Consider the following 16,310-nt stretch of genomic DNA (forward strand, 5'->3'; position numbering starts at 1 on the left):
ATCTAGCACACACCGCTGAGGAAGAAGGATCGGAAGAAAGGAAGCGAACGTATCGAAAGGAAGACGAGCACAATGGAACTCTTAACACACTTCATCAGTTCGGGGTCTCGGCGATATCTCAAGGGTTTTTTTTACTTACCAAGGGATGTGTGCCCTCGCCAAAGTTTATGACTTGCGCACCTTTTGTGCTCACCATTAAACGCCATTAGCGGGCATTTAAGGATCGCTTTTCGGGTCTAATTTTTGTGAAAAGGTCGCCGAGGTTAAACCGGGGTTAGGAGGGTGTTCCGGCGCACACCTAATCTAATAAGCCGCAAGCACGCAAACAAGTTCACGTGGGAAAATTGGAGCGGTCCAAGAAGAGATACGCGTGGGCCGTCGGGATGATTCTGAGATGGGTGTGTGTGGGAAGTGGTCGGCTTCGGGCGGTGGGTTATTTATGGATTGCCGCTAACTACGAACCCAAGTTGCAATTGGATATGGGAAGAGATCGCGATCGTGCAAAGGAAACAACGCCCAATGTCAGTGCCCCGGGGGAATCGCATCAATTTCTGCACTTTATGTGACATAATCCCAGCCAGAGCGGCTGGCTATAAAAGCCGGGATCTGATGGAGCAGCCTCCACAGTATCGCGTGGAGCTTTGCAGAATGTGGCGCCTTTGCGGATTCGTTCTGCTCCTTTGTGGCCTTATCGCTGGCCAAACCAGTGAGGAGGATCTCAGCAAGGCTGTGCCAGATGAGGACGACCCCATTGGCAACAACAAGGAGCTATCGGACCTGGTGATCACCACAGCTTTGGGCAAGATTCGGGGCACCATTCTGCCCTCCCAGTCGGGTCGTAATTTCTACGCCTTTCGTGGAGTTCCTTATGCCAAGCCACCGGTGGATCGCCTTCGTTTTCAGCCACCGGAACCCGTGGAGCAATGGTTCGATGTGTTGGACGCCACCTTTGATGGTCCCAAGTGCCCACAGCTGGGACTTATCAGTGGGGATGTGAGCGAAGACTGCCTCAGGGTTAATATATACACCAAGGAGCTGCCCAACGAATCGCAGCCAAATATACGAAGACCTGTGATCGTGTTTATACATCCTGGAGGCTTCTACTCCTTATCCGGCCAGAGCAAGAACTTTGCGGGACCCCAGTACTTTATGGATCGACGGCTAGTCCTGGTCACTTTTAATTACCGCCTGGGATCTTTGGGTTTCCTGGCCACGGGGAGCAAGGAGGCTCCTGGGAATATGGGACTCAAAGACCAGGTGCAGCTCCTCCGGTGGGTCAAGCTGCACATTTCTCGCTTCGGAGGAGATCCCACTTCCATCACTCTTTTGGGCTACGGAGCTGGAGCAATGGCTGTGACTCTGCATATGGTTTCCCCCATGTCCAGGGGTCTTTTCCATAAAGCCATTGTGATGAGTGGAGCAGTCACAGGTCAGTGGTCACTGCCGGATCACCAGATGGAAGTGGCCACCAAGCAGGCCACTTTGCTTCATTGTCACGTGGAGAACGTCACCGAAATGGTGGACTGTCTAAGAGGGGTAAGCTTTTAAAGAAGAAAAACCAAACATCTTTTAAAAATTGTAATCTTTAGAAACATTACCTGGAATACGCAAATAGCTTGCCAAAAATGTTTGAGTTTGATAGAAACAATCCTTTGATTCTATGGAAGCCCGTTATTGAGCCGGACTTTGGCCAGGAACGCTTTCTGGTGGAGGATCCCATAAAGAGCTATCAAAACGATGATTTCATGAAGGTACCCATTATTACGGGAATGACCAAGGATGAGTTTGTGGGACCAGCCTTGTGTAAGTACTATCTTCAAAGATCTTACTTCCTATTAGACAATTCACTTTTTTAGCCATTCTACAAAGTCCATCTTTGCTGTGCGCTCTAAATGAGAACTTTGAGTCCTTGGCCCCCGTGTTCTTCATGTACAATGAGAGTGATCCTCGAGTGGGCAATATTAGCCAGGAACTGAGGAACCACTACTTTCAGCAGCAGCCCATCGATGCCAATCGTTCTTTGGAGGCCTTGTCCAATTTTTACTCGGATGCTTTGACTGGTTTCGGAATCCATCGATTTGTGCATTTGGCGGCCAGGTCAACAAAGGTCTACTACTATCGTTTTTCGTATCAGGGAGCAAGGAGTCATATTTATTATCCGGAAGATGCACCCTATGGAGTGGTTCACCACGACGATCTGATGTATCTGTTTGTGGAACCCTCGATCAGTCGCATGTTTACAGAAGATGACGACGAATTTCGCATGGTGGATATAATGGTCAGGATGTTCTCCGCCTTTGCTTATAAGGGGTAGTAGTAAAATGGTATTGTTTTATATTTCCAACTAAATAAGTATTATTACAGCGATCCCAATAAACCCACCGATTTGGCCTTGAGGGATATCCGTTGGCGTCCTTTTAGCTTCAAGAAACGCTACTACCTAGATATTGGAAAGCACCTAACTCTGCAGGAGAATCTTAACGCCGAGCGCTACGAGATCTGGAAACGACTCTTCCCCCTCAACTGGCGACGTCAGACCAAGGAGGTTTAAACTTGTGCTTTGTTCACATCTGTACTTTTCAAATACAGGCCACTAGGCATATTTATTTAAATTGCTTCACTTTGTTTTTTTCTACTGCTCAGTTGCCAAGTGACAAGCCAATTGGCATATTTCAAACTCTCCAGTTTGATGGGCCTCCCCCTGAAAGTTGTTTTGGGTCTTCGTGTCATCGCTGTGTGGGTGCATATATTATACGACAGTCGGCACCCGATAACAGTTCTACGTGTCGTACATTATGGCTTGTCGTCGATCGCGTGCTATGCTTGGGCACTGAGAGAAATTTAGGGGAGAATATTTATAATAATTATAATAAGAATTTACAAAAAGTGTTAAAAGTTTTATTAAGCGAAATTAAAGACTATTACACATATTTTAATAAGAATATTTTTTAAAACTTATAAACTTTATAAGTAGGTTTATTGAAAAAAGTTTTAATAAACTTCATCAGTAGCTTAATTTAAAGATGTGAAGTTAATGTTCATCATAAGAAAAGGAATACTTTAGTTTGCGATTAGAGTTAATAAAATTAAAAACTAAAACCCTGAATTTGAAAAAAAAATGTAATTTGATTAGGCAAATGTACTGTGGAAAGGACAAAATTCTTATGCTAAGATATATAAAATACATGCCTTAAAATATTCAAATGCGTTAGTTTCAAAATGAAAGCTTGAAAATTGTTTTAAATTAGAATCTATCAATGAGTAGTGTAAAATTTTTAAAGTTCTTTTGTTTTTGGCATAATATTTTCTCTAAGTGCATACCACCTCCGCTGAAGCCTCAATTGCTGTTGCTGCCACCGCACATCTGTGATGTAGCCTCATCCATCCACTTTGCTGTTAGTGGGTCGCTCACAAATGTATTTTCGTTTTTATTGCTCTTATCGGAGTTTGGTTACGCTCCAGAGCATGACAATGTCAAAAGCGGAGTCGTCCAATTCGAGTGGCTCGTGTCCTGCCCTCGGCTCATTAGCATAGTGGCCAACACATGACGCTCTCGATCTGTATGCCACCCATCCATCCATCTACCCATCCGTTCCAATTGGCAATTGAAAAGTCCGTCATGAGTCACGCCACATCCTCATCCTGCGGCCCAAAGGTCCTGCGGGGGTGCCACCAGTTGGAAAACTTTAATATATTAATTTATGCAAATTGCAAGGCAACCGAATGCGATGCGCTGCGGTTCGGTATCGCCGGCTATAGATCAATGCATGTCGGGGTTGCTCATTTTGATCGTTTCCACTTTAGTTTTAATTGTTTCGCTTGTCAGCGGAGCCAGAAAGAGATCAGCAATCGAGATCAGCAATGAGAGCATATGCTGTCTGTGTGCCATAATTTGTTACATGCAAAAAAAAGAAAATAAGGAGGAGGAAAGTTTCCAGGAGAGTGGTGGGACTGGGACTAAGATCGAGTCTGTGGCATTCCAATTTCCAGCGAAATATTTGGACAAGCGTCGCAGCAGATTTCGATTTCCGCGAACTGCCAAAGCGCAAATAAAGTTGTGAGAGCGCTGCAATCCCAATACGAATCCCAATCCCAAAGCCCCCAGGGTCCAAATCATATCAGATGGGGCCCAGTCGGCCAAGAGGTGTCTGCGTTTCCTGCTGGGACTGCCTTCTCCCGAGGATTTTATGCCTGGTGTTGGCGGCCAGGCCAGGTTTTATTGACTGATGGAAATCGCTCAAAGAGCAGTTGAATTTTCGCTGCGCTTGCTTGCCCACAAAATGTAATTAGATTGCCAGGCGAGGACTACGGCTTCAACTCCCATGGAACCGCAAGGCCAACTCGTCGGCTGTGGTTTTCCCCAGATCCCAAGAAAATACCCGAGACGCGTGCTTGGAACTCCTGCTGTCAACATCAGTGCCCAGGAATCTCGCCGAGCTGCGGCCAAAAGGCAATGAAGTTGTCTGGCAATTGACGCGCGATAAGCCCGAGAGACACAGTTCGAAAACTCTGTGCGCAAAAGGCCAAAACAAAGGCGATCCAGTCGCGAAACTCCTCCGTTGTCCCCTCTTACATAGAAAAATTTGCACAAACATCACAAAACTCATAAATAACAACAACAACGACAGGCGGCAGCAGCTGAAGTTGAAGTTGAAGTTGCAACTGCAACGGCTAGAGATACAACTACAACCATTGCATCCAGAAAGTGTCCACCTATGTGCGACTCCTTGGCCCTCGACTCTTTATCCAGCGATGGATAATGTGCTTTGGACTCCACAATTTATGAGTCACTTGGCAGCCTGTGTTGGACCGAAAGCTATGCCAGGCATTTATTGGGTTAAGTTCAGCAGATGGAGGCATTGACATATTTCCACCTAGCACTTGGAGTGGGGATACCTATGGGAAGTGGTTTAGGATGTGGGTTGGGAAAAGTTTGACGATTCAATTACTTACTTTGCCTTACATTTGGTCAAATAAGGTGTGTTGGGTAAATTTATACGCAATTTTAAATGCTCACAGGATGTATTTCGATTTGTACACTTAATATCTTTGGAAATTTTTTTTTAGCCTCAAAACTTAAAGTCAATTAAAGTTCCATGTTCCATTATTCCATGTGCCTCGTTCGAATTAGTTCATTATCAAATATTGAATAACAAAAAACATTATTGAAAATAAATTAATAAAGCTTATAATTAGAATTCCATTTTTAAAATAATAATAATAATAATAATAATAAATATTTTGGTTATAAATAAAAAACTATTTTTGAATAAATTTTCCTGTATCGAATTATCCTGTTTAATATGATATTATTTGATATAATTTCCATTGTGTTTGTTAACGCTGCAAAAACTTAACGTTTAAGATATGCCACCCAGTGCTTCATTATACAACAAAAATCCCAAAAACCCACTACTTAAAAATCACCCACATAGGTAATTAGCACCAGGAGCTTCTGAGTCAACCTCTCTGATAAGAAAACTCGGGCCATGTGGCGCGTGCTGGCATTATCCGAGTTTATGGTGCATGGCAGCACCACCTCCACCGACTTTCCCCCGAATTATTAGCATAGGAAAATGGAAAATATGAAGAGTGAAAAGCATTTAACAGACAATTGCGTGCGGCGTGTGGGCGATCCATCAGCAGTTGATGAAAATATGCTGATAAGTCGGCGAGAAAGCCATTAGCACGGTAGAGAGGGATAGATTGGAGTATCCTGGCTGGGTTTTTAATAACTGTCATGATCCTGCGGCGTCGCTTATTGGAAACCATTTGAAGTGGCAGCTTGGAAGAGAGTCGCGTGCCGATCGCAAGCTGTGCCTGCCATTTTTATGATGCCATGCTGAGGGCTAGTACCGATGATCTGTCTGTCAGTCAGTCAGTCGGTCGGTAGGTCTCCCCCATTTCATCTCTCCGGATGTCAAATATCTGCGAACGGAGTTTCGTTGTCTGTTGTCATCGCGGCATCGGGTTTCAATAATAGTTCTCTGCAGCTTTCGACTTGCGATGATGGATCGTGTTGCACGGTGTCTCGCTTATTGACTAACTGACAGAGGGGTGGGTATGGGTATTGCCTAATGGGAATCCGAATCCCCGTGACTCAAGTACCTTTCCAGGAAGATCTGAAGTTTTATGAGCCTTGGAAGCCCTCGCATTCCGCAGCCCTCGAGATATTTGTTTTATTCTCTCCTCTGCTTTTCCTAAAAAACTCTTCGATAAACTTTAATGAGCATGTCAGAAATTCTACTGGTGGGTAGTACCAACCAATCGATGACAAATTGTGTTCTATCCATGTGAAAGTTGCAGCTCTGATTGATGTTGGAGACTGACTGTCAACGGTTTAGTGGATCGTTTAACTAATTGCTCAATAACATACCTGCCAGAAACCATTAGAACAAGTGCATCAAGATGCGCCTGCGGCCCAAAGAGCATTTCCATTTCCAATTCCCAGACTCCAAGCCCAGACGCCGGACTATTAATCACACGAAATTGTGGCATAAAATACAATTTCATTAATTGTGGCCAAAACACACTTGCAGAAGGAAAACCACACCCGCATGCCACTCAAGAGAGTTTCCCACGAGTGAGCAGTTCCATACCAGTCACTTCACCTCCAGCTCCCATTTCGGATACAGTTGCTCTGTTTGCTCTCGAAGTCCCTGACCCTTGACTGGCGCTATATTTAGTATTGGGTGCACACCCCCAGGTGGCTACCGATGAGGAGCTGGGCATTGGCCAGTGCGATCACGTAGCTTTTTTCCAGCAAAAGGTGTCACAAGGTGATGGAAAAAAGAGTTGAGCGTCCTATCGCCTCGACTGCAGTTCACGTGAAGACAGCTGCCGCAGAAGCGGCCAGAGGAATGGATGTGGATGCAGCCGCATTCCGTGCCCTCATATTGTAGTTCAGTGTCAACGTCAACCACGTAATCAACTTACAGGAACCCATTGCCAGGGCAAACAGTCAGCACTCTACACTGAGAACAAAACTGATTTCACAACAGAATATTACGAAGAGCTATGTTGAACAAGTAAATAAATTTACTAATTTTAGAAATACATTTATTTTTTATTTTTATTGTACAATTTGGCAAATTCGTTAAATTAAAAAAAAAAACAAGAAAATAAGATACTGATTGAATAAGCATAAACATCATGATAAGTGTATCTTTCATATGAAAGTAGAAAAATCACAGATAATAATTCCAAGAACAGTTTTGTTTGGTATAAACAGAATGCTACAGGTTTTATTCTAAACGCAGAATTGAAAACTAGCGGAACTATAAACGAAAATATCCTGAAAATATTTATTTTGTAACAAAGTTGGATGGTATGGTAAAAGCACTTAAACCATTTTAAAGAACTTCAAGTTTTGAGTATTTTAAGAACTATAAATTTATTTTGTACCTTGAAAACATTTCTTTGTTTGAAGTATATCTTTAAAAATAACAAAGTATCCTCCTTTTCAAGTATGTAAATAAATAAATATTCCCCCCAATAACTTAGCTAGTTCTTTCTGCCAGTGCACACACTCTAGCAACATCCCTTCCACGGACAGCAAAAAAATTGCAACAATCCGCAGAGGCAACCCCCGATAGCTGAGGACCAAGTCCTCCGAGCTATCTTCCCTCAGCAAAAAGGGCAGGGAGTCCTGGGCTCACTAATGTTTGGTTTCATTAGTCCTGAGCGACAAATCAAACAGTTTGTGGCAGTTTGTTTGCTGTATTTTTTCCGGCATCCATCCGTTGTTTACACTCATTAGTTGGTCCTGCCTGGCATTCGGTTTATTTTCATTCCTCAATCCTAGATCGAGAGTCCTGGAAATCGAGAAAAGCGTCGCACCCCTGTGACAACTAGCATACGTTTCAAGGGGGCGCACTGATTTCGGTCGGTTGTTGAGGGTGCCACTCGGATGTTGTTTCGTTTTCATTATTTAAAGCACATTAATAATCACATCTGACAACAGAGCAGCCGAAATAGGATTAGGGCAGGGGATCGGCAAAACGGGGGGAGTGACAGGAGTCGCGTATCGGAAAACTGCAAACAAATATTTGCAAAGGACATGGCACTTAACGCTCTTGTAATTGTGACTATTTGGGAGGTTTCGCCCACTTGGGTGGCTGCGCTTTTTATGGCCTTCGAATTGGGTGCAAAAGATGGCAATCTCAACCGAAAGTGGGTGTTTCAGTCGATTGATTTGTGGGTAGTTACGTGGTATTTCATTGACTTTGATTATCATAAATCGTGCTTTGGTGGTCCTCCGTAAACATTTCTATTAACAACAACAGGGTCCAAAAACATGCATAATTATGATTGCTTCGCTCCTTTTAGCCGACGTGTTTTTGTCGCCGGGTCTTCAAACAAAAGCAACAACGATATACAGATACGTATATATCGGGGGGAACAACAAAAGACACTCAGGCAGCCACCACACATGAGGCAACTTGGAACTTGGAGTAGCCTGAGATAGACAGCGAGACAATGGGGCACTTTTCGTGCGGCGGTCTCATATGTGAGCCGTGTATTTTGGTTATCGAATAATCAAGTTGTGCATCACGGACTCTCCCCAACCAGAACTGAAAAGTGGAAAAGGGGCAAGACAATTAATTGTAAGGTCGTTTGATGTGAACACTTTCACCCAAAACAAACAGATACGAGTGTCCTTTTTTCCAGTCGCTTTGATGTCGGTCATTTGAGCCTGGGATCTGCTGCAAGTGCGGGGCAGGAGCAATCATTAATCACAGCGATTTGGATTTGGATTTGTATAAATATTTAATTAACCGCAGAGGAGAGTGTAGGGAAAGTATCTGACAGATCGTAGGCGCCAGCGAGGTGGGGGAAATTAATGGAGTTGTTTGGGAAAGTGAAAACTGATTTCCAGGATAAAACTCCTTTGTGATCAAAGCTCTGTCCGAGGGGTTTGGAGATTCCACGAATACCAATCAATTGGTCTGCTGCTTCGATTGCAAGCAACCCACGTCACTTGAGAAAGGGCAGCCAAAATAAAATTATTTTCATGCGTGTTGTCCGTTCCATCAACAAAGTGGCCGGAGTCTTCCCAGAAAACACGCATAACAAAGCGCTTCTCTGGCCGAAATCTCCCTGTCTTTCGAGGGGAATCGAATCCTTCCCAACCGGCACTCTCTCAATTTGTATTGTCATTAGCGATTATGGGCCTCGAATCGGTTGGGGGATGGGCGTAATCCGATATGTTGACAGAACGCATAAACGAGGAACGAGCATCAGGACCAAAAACCAGACAGCACCGCTGACAAGCCTATAAAGCATTCGATCCTTGGCGCTACTTCAAAATGTTTACTCCTTTTGTGGGCCTGAGCTCAATAAAAACGTAATCAAACCCACAATGCGAGGTGGTTGAGGGGGATGATGATGATGCGTCACAAAAAGAGCAAGGGATCGGGATCGGAATGGGTATCGGTCCAGGTTTTCCATCGAAAAACCATGGCGCAGGCGTAGCGAAAGTGAAATCGAGACGCAGCCACAATCGAATCGGCAGCTGGAACACCTTCGCATCATCATCATCATTCTCATCCTCATCCTTGTGATCGTCGAACCCATATATACCCAAACCCTCACCTTCGAGATCATCGAGGCTGTTTCTGTTTTGTTTAGAGGCCCACAAACAGCCAAAGTCAAAAGGGGCACGCGCTCGATTCTCGATTTTGAGCCTAGACAGGAGACATTGTGACTGATCGGGGTCGTATCCTCGATCCTCGATCCTCAGACGATCGGCGTGTTGTCTAGACAAGCCGCAGACACAAGTTTAATAGACTTATTGTAATTGAGTCACAAAAGCCACTCGATATTCATTTCCACACGGTACACAACTCTTTTCGTCTTTTCCAGCTGTTATTTAGGAAAAGGTGTTACCCCTTTATGGAACAATCTCGGTTGAAGAGCGCAATTCGATGTGTTAATGTTAAAGGAAATTTAATTAAAATTTGCAAATGTTTTGCCCATTTTCATTGTCATTCCCGTCATGTCACCACATTTCTTTGTCATGTTGACTTGCCCACCTTTTTGTGGGATTTGCTCACATGTCCCAAAAGGGAATAGGGCACAATGCGTATACTTGGCCAACTGTTTGCCTTTGCCCCTCATATTTCTATGGGACAAGTTAACAAGTTAATTTTCCATATTTTCTTTGCTCCAACTTTACAGCGCAGTCATGTCCTGGTGTGTGTCCTTTGTGGTTGCCAAAGGGTTAAACTTGGGACCTGACCCCAATGAATATGAGTGCTAATGAGTGATTTAAAATTGAGCTATGTATATTCCTGCTTGAAAGCAACTTTAAACTTAACTGAGAATATTTATTAACTCCCCATCCTGAGGAGTCTGTCATCTCCCATCCAACCACCCCAAAAAGGGGGCGGAACAGGCGATAATCCTTTTGTAGCCCATCGCATTGTTTGGCATTTTCACGCAAGAGCAAATCGTAAATGTCAATAGCAGCGCATCTGTGTAATGGGATAAGACCTCGGATTTTCACGCAGGGGGAGGCTGAAATCAGAACCATTTCGTTTTTACACATGCCAACCTGACAATAATACAATAATTCAAAGCTCAAAAAGGTCCGAGTTTCGAAGTTCCGCCCCCCAAAAAAGCAGTGCAAAGCCGAAAACATTTAAAGACAAATTAATGTGTATTTAAGCTGCCCCAATCCGCTCCAGGCCAAAGACTAATTGCCCCAAGGCGAAACGGAGAAAATCTCACGCCTTTGTTGATTAATTAATCAAAGTAAATAGTTGCAATGCTTGTCCGGCGAAGAGCGAGCCAAGAGCAAAGGTCATTAGCGTAATCTAAACGGCCTATTGATAAGCTTTTTCCACACCTAATTGCTACATTAATTTTCCGAAGAGCCGGGAGGCCACACCAGTGGCGATGGCCACTACGAAACTGGGTTTCCAGGCAGCGCCTCCGCTCCCGGCGGGCGTGGGAAACAGTTCGTCCCAGACGGCATATCGATCGGAATAGCCGGGTGAACCCACCTGGGTCACCACCCCGTTGTAGAGCATCCTCAGGTCCGTTGAGTTGCAGGGCGGCCAGATATCAATGATGTTTAGGGGTTTTCTGAAACGGGGGAAGAATATGAAAAGTTTTATTGCTTGCCCTAAAAACCATATGCTTTTTTTAATTACTCTTCATAGATTGTTTTCAAAGTTCTAATTCAAGTTTATTCTTTAAATAACTCACCCTGTTCTCGCAAATTGTGTAAACCAGCTGGTTAAACGCTGCATCATGAAAATATCCTGATGACCTTCAGGCATTATGGTGCCATACCAAAGACCCGGCATTACATACTGCAGATCATCCGCATGACCCACTCCCAAGGGTTTTTCATCCTTGCCCAAAGGAGCTGAGTTACTTCGATCACCAACGTAATCCATGCGCATATAATAAACTGGAGTATAGTGTCTGGCCAGGTGGACTAGGCGATGCACACCATGGCCTATGATTGCATCAGAAAAGATCTGTCCAAAGTTTTGAATGTTTTCCGTATTGATTCCACTAATATTATTGCCTAGGTAAAAATCCTTGAGTCGTTGACCTATTATTGAATTTTTTCTATAGAGAAACAACTCTGGAGCGTATTCCACAAAGTTTGAGCCAAGATCATGGAGTAAAGGCTCATTTTCCAAGTGAACTTCAAGGCGTTAAGCATTAGCTATAAGATATAATCAAACAAAAATACCATACCTCACCATTAACGGTGTAGTCCAATTCGTTGGCCGTGTAACTGATCAGCAAAGGCACCTTGTTAAAGTTTCCCTCCTCGATAAGTTCCGTGGGGTGCCTGGGTAGAAAGTATCCGTCGATCTCGTAGTTCCACTTCATGTTAACAAGCTGATATGTTTCCCATGCCTTGCAGATTGCCACAATGCGTGGCCAGGTCTCATTACGGAGGCACTCCACCAGATCCGTGGGATCGTACATTGGACAACCCAGCTCACGAGCCAGTTTACGTGTCCAAAAAAGGTTATCGATATCAAAGTGATTGGTGGCCGAACCGCTCATGAGGATTGCCCGATGAAAAAGTCCGGCGGAAAGAGGCGTGGCCAGGTGTAGACTGACTGCCATTGCGCCAGCACTCATACCCAAAATAGTCACCATCTCAGGATCACCCCCAAAGTGGGTTATGTGATCTCTTACCCATTCCAAAGCCATCACTTGATCTAGGTAGCCAAAGTTTCCCTTCGATTCGCTGCCGTTGGTGCTTAGAAAGCCGAGAGCTCCAAGACGATAGTTAAAGGCCACAAAAACCACATCGTGATCTAGCAAATACTGAGGACCTGCTTCGTAGATACTATTTCCACTTCCGAGGACATTGGCTCCTCCATGGATGTAAACGATCACTGGAAGCCTGTCCTCAAAATTCTTTGTAAAAACGTTTAGTTTGAGGCAATCCTCACTCATGAACAAGGTAATTCCTGGTTGTGGACAAACCAACGAATCGGATGTGGCCTTGAGCACCTCGTCACCCCAGCTACTTTCAGGAAGGGGATTGGAGAACCTTAAATGCCCCACTGGAGGTTGGGCATATCGTATTCCTCTGAAGGCGTATATTGTCTTGTCTGTGAAGCTCTGCATTGTACCACCTTGTATTTTGCCCAAGGAGAGCTCTACCACTGGATCATCGCCAACGAAAGTAACACTACTGGTAAAACCTATTAAAATTACTAGAAGAATGCAGAAAATCGGAAGTAGACAAGCCATTCTGGGTTTTCTAAATCAATAAAAAAAAAAAGTTTAATACTCAAAAATATACAAAATCTCTTTGGTTCTTACCAAACAACAATTCTCTGTGGGAATAGTTAGAAATCTTGCGTGGTTCTCAGAGTTTTCGCAATAGTTTAATAGTTTTCCCCCGTTTTGGTGGTGCGCACCCGCATATTACGAGTATTTCAGCGGAACTGCAGGTTTCGCACGGTTTCAAATTCTTTGGGTATGACTATCTCAAAATCCACTTATAGATAACTTGATCGATTATTACTTGGCCAAGATTAGCCTTCGTGTTGGTCGAAGTTTGTATCAAAATAAACAGAAGATTAGGCCAACGATTCCGCGCTCTTTCAATCCGGTAATTCATGACCTTGTACTTTAATTACTGAACTCCAATTCAATTGAAACTTATTGCTTCATTGATAGATTTCGAGTTCTATTCTGGATTTGGGTTCGGCATAACAGTCGTTAGACACTTCACCCTGATTTGCACCACCGATTGGTCCATGGATCGTGGATCGGATCCTACGCCCGCAGATTTTTTAGAGTTTCGAGTTTAGTTTTTCTCATGCCAGCGACTGAGATTTAAATTGATTTCCTTATTAATGCACATCCCTCTTGTAATATTCAATTAAAACTACCCACGATGAAACAGTTCCCTTGATTGACACAAGCCGCGTGGTAATTACTCGAGCTCTGGGAGAGCCCGAGTTTTCCTTTTCATCCAGATTGAAAACTGAATATGATGGCGGCGAAGGAAATCCCACAATGACCTTTTCGAAACGAATTCCCTTAATTGCGATGGCTTTTAATTGTGTCAGGAAGTAGATGATCTTCAAATCCAAGCCACAATGAATATTAATATACGAGTATTCCCCGAAAGATCACAGTCGGGGGAAAAAAAAACAATTTTCACACATCGCCGAGTAGCTAAACTCGAAAACGAAACAATTTGCTCTCCCCAAAACGAATTTGCGACAATCTGCTGCCGTTCCTGAGGAGCCGAGCCCAGTATTCCGGACACTTGAGTGCTTATGTGCACACCGCAGCACCACGGGAGGATCAGCGGCGGAGGCCGGAGGAAACCACCCTGCCCATCCAAGTTCGATCTGGACGGAGCCACTCGAGTTGTTGCAAATATATGAGTGGCCTCTTGACAGACATCGTCGTCATCATCATCGTTCTCGGCGTCGTGGAAGCTCAAACTGTGCCACTTCAGGGCTCTTTGTGTACCCTTTGTGGCAGGCTGCTTGCGAGCTTCCTGTGGCTTGCCCAGACATGCAAAAATTTCTCACGCATCGCCGGCAGATGTTGTTGTTCTGGGGTTGAGTGGGAGAATCTATCAAGTCTTAAGGTTCAAGGAAATTATGTTTAGATTTTGTCTAGTTCCGTTGATCAAGCAAATTATTAAGTAGGAAAAAAATGTTTTTGAAATCGAAGTTAAAAGACTTGTGGCTTATGACACTTACTTAAATGGAGACTAACTGACCAGATTGTTAAAAAGATCATGTTAGTCTAGAGATTTTCGAAGTAGAGATTCATTATTTTATAATTCAAATCTTTCATATTTAGGCTGCCATGACTTTTTAAATATATTCAGTCAAAATTTTAAGAATGTGTCATATGACCATAATGGATGTTTTTCTCGTCTGATTAATAACTTCATTTGAATAACTCATGATTTAAAAATTAAATATACCTAACTTCATATTTATAGCTAAAATCCTTGAAATTTATACTTTATGTATACAGTATTTTTAGTGCAACAGTCAAGCATTAAAATTTTTAAGCTATTAAAGACTTTCGAATGAAAATAATATTCTACCTTTTTAAAAGTATTTCAAAATAAATGACACGTTTGCAACCATGTAAGTTTAAAACGCTTCCTATTTTAAATGCAAAATAAAAATGTAAAGATCTGCAGAATTGGCGGTTCAATATGGTTTCCATAAAATTACCATAAGGCCAAATGTCTTCGTTACAAAATATTCGCATCAGCCTACCCAGCTACTTAGTTGAGGTCACGCCCTTGGAGGTCTCGAGTCGCACCCCCAAAGGGAAATTAAAAGATCGATTTCATTAATTCCACATTTGCAAAATTTTCCTGCAGCTGCTGCAGCGAAGCCCACTAGAAAACCCAGCCATGCTCAGCCATGCAAATTCGCAGATATTTCAATAATAACTGGCTCGGCTATTAGATGACAACTGAATGGAAACAGTCGCAACTCTCAAGTGACCAACATGCAGGCCTCCTTGTGGGCTCCTTTTCACTGGGAGAATGAAAGAAATGCCACGCCCCTCGCTGAGTCCAAGAGCAATGCCAACTCCACTCCGAATCCAAATCCCATTCACAATCCGCAGAACAAAGCCGATGGAAACCCAAGGAAAGCAACAATTGCCGCACACGATAAACCACTTCAGTAATCAATCAAAGCGATAGGGAAACCCAGACCTCAACGTCTTGTAATGAATATTTAAAGATGGAAATTATCGCAATCCGACAAAGGGGCGAGCTCTCCGGCATTTTGCATAACTGATAGCGGAACAATAGACCAATATCGAAGAATGCTTTGCATACTCATAAGCAAATGCATACGAGCATAATGCGATAATTTGAGCACAAAAGTGCCGGGGCCAAGGGTTCGGTTCAGTTTGGCACTAACATCTTGCTGCCTCTAATCGCATGGCAGGAACATATTTCTGTAATCAATACGGGGGAAAGGAAAAGTTCTGGGAGATCGCCGGGGACTCGATCAAGTGAGCAAATGTCCCGAATGTGAAACAAATAACAAAAAGCCCTCAAGGGCTCGCAGGATCCGAGTGGATCCGAGTATTACTTGTAGGGTTGCTCTGCTCTCCAGACCTTTGTGGTATTGTAATGAGAGTGACGTCTTATTTGCGTCAGACGAGGGTTAAGAATCGGGCTAGCTCCTCAGTAAAAGGGGTATTTTTGCTTTCAGCCTTTCCTTGAATTTTTTTCACACCATTGCTCAGCGATTGTTTGGTAAATAGGCTCTAAATTCTAATTGTTGAAGTGATCATATCAAGGTGGAAATTAAAACATTACAGTACTTTTTGATATTTTTTGGGAAGTTAAAATATATTAATAGAAAAACTAATCATGTGGATTTTTTAAAAAAAGTAAAAACCAAATATTACAGTTGTCCTCCCAAATATTTTCAAGAATTTTTAAAATTTATTAAAGTCATAGATATTTAAAACGATGATTGAGTAATTTTAAAGAACACTGTATAGTTTTCTAGACTTCTACTTAATAATTCCTTAGTAATTATTATTAAATAAAAGCCCCTTACTCCAAAAAATTAACAATGTTTTTTATCACCCTAACATGCCAATAAACTGGAAACTTCGAAGCAAAGAACTCCCTCTACTTCAATTTTCGAGGTTTTACAATGGAAATTGATGTGCCCAAGGCCTAGGGCAAACCCTCAATTGGCTTTGGTGGCAGTGGATCTACCCCCAATCTAAATAAACAAACTCTAAAAGGGCTAAGTGAACCCTAAAATGAAAGTTTCAACGGACATGAGATCGTAATATTTGCCACTTAATTG

The 16,310-nt window shown here is 43.1% G+C and overlaps 2 protein-coding genes across 2 annotated transcripts; one reads left to right on the forward strand and one right to left on the reverse strand.

The window, feature by feature from the left end:
* Positions 1 to 648: 648 nt before the first annotated feature.
* LOC119547376 (venom carboxylesterase-6) lies at positions 649 to 2,551 on the forward strand. The gene is made up of 4 exons (XM_037854200.1): positions 649 to 1,536; positions 1,590 to 1,803; positions 1,857 to 2,310; positions 2,365 to 2,551. Exons 1-4 carry the CDS (start codon positions 649 to 651, stop codon positions 2,549 to 2,551), a joined length of 1,743 nt encoding a protein of 580 aa, XP_037710128.1.
* Positions 2,552 to 10,832: 8,281 nt separating this feature from the next.
* LOC119547074 (esterase E4) lies at positions 10,833 to 14,065 on the reverse strand. Its single transcript, XM_037853761.1, has 4 exons — positions 12,805 to 14,065; positions 11,721 to 12,742; positions 11,212 to 11,662; positions 10,833 to 11,088 (listed from the first exon to the last, which is right to left on the reverse strand). The coding sequence occupies exons 2-4, from the start codon at positions 12,730 to 12,732 to the stop codon at positions 10,857 to 10,859; spliced, it is 1,695 nt and encodes a 564-aa protein (XP_037709689.1). The 5' UTR covers positions 12,733 to 12,742; positions 12,805 to 14,065; the 3' UTR covers positions 10,833 to 10,856.
* Positions 14,066 to 16,310: the final 2,245 nt, after the last annotated feature.

This window comes from Drosophila subpulchrella, chromosome 2L (genome assembly GCF_014743375.2).
Source record: "Drosophila subpulchrella strain 33 F10 #4 breed RU33 chromosome 2L, RU_Dsub_v1.1 Primary Assembly, whole genome shotgun sequence".
NCBI lineage: Eukaryota > Metazoa > Arthropoda > Insecta > Diptera > Drosophilidae > Drosophila > Drosophila subpulchrella.

Coding starts and splice junctions, on each gene's coding strand:
- LOC119547376 (XM_037854200.1), top strand. CDS start 649: ATGTGGCGCCTTTGCGGATTCGTTCTGCTCCTTTGTGGCCTTATCGCT. Junction 1,537..1,589: donor TGGTGGACTGTCTAAGAGGG/GTAAGCTTTTAA, acceptor TGTAATCTTTAG/AAACATTACCTGGAATACGC. Junction 2,311..2,364: donor TCCGCCTTTGCTTATAAGGG/GTAGTAGTAAAA, acceptor GTATTATTACAG/CGATCCCAATAAACCCACCG.
- LOC119547074 (XM_037853761.1), bottom strand. CDS start 12,732: ATGGCTTGTCTACTTCCGATTTTCTGCATTCTTCTAGTAATTTTAATA. Junction 11,663..11,720: donor ATTGGACTACACCGTTAATG/GTGAGGTATGGT, acceptor AACGCCTTGAAG/TTCACTTGGAAAATGAGCCT. Junction 11,089..11,211: donor ACACAATTTGCGAGAACAGG/GTGAGTTATTTA, acceptor CCCCCGTTTCAG/AAAACCCCTAAACATCATTG.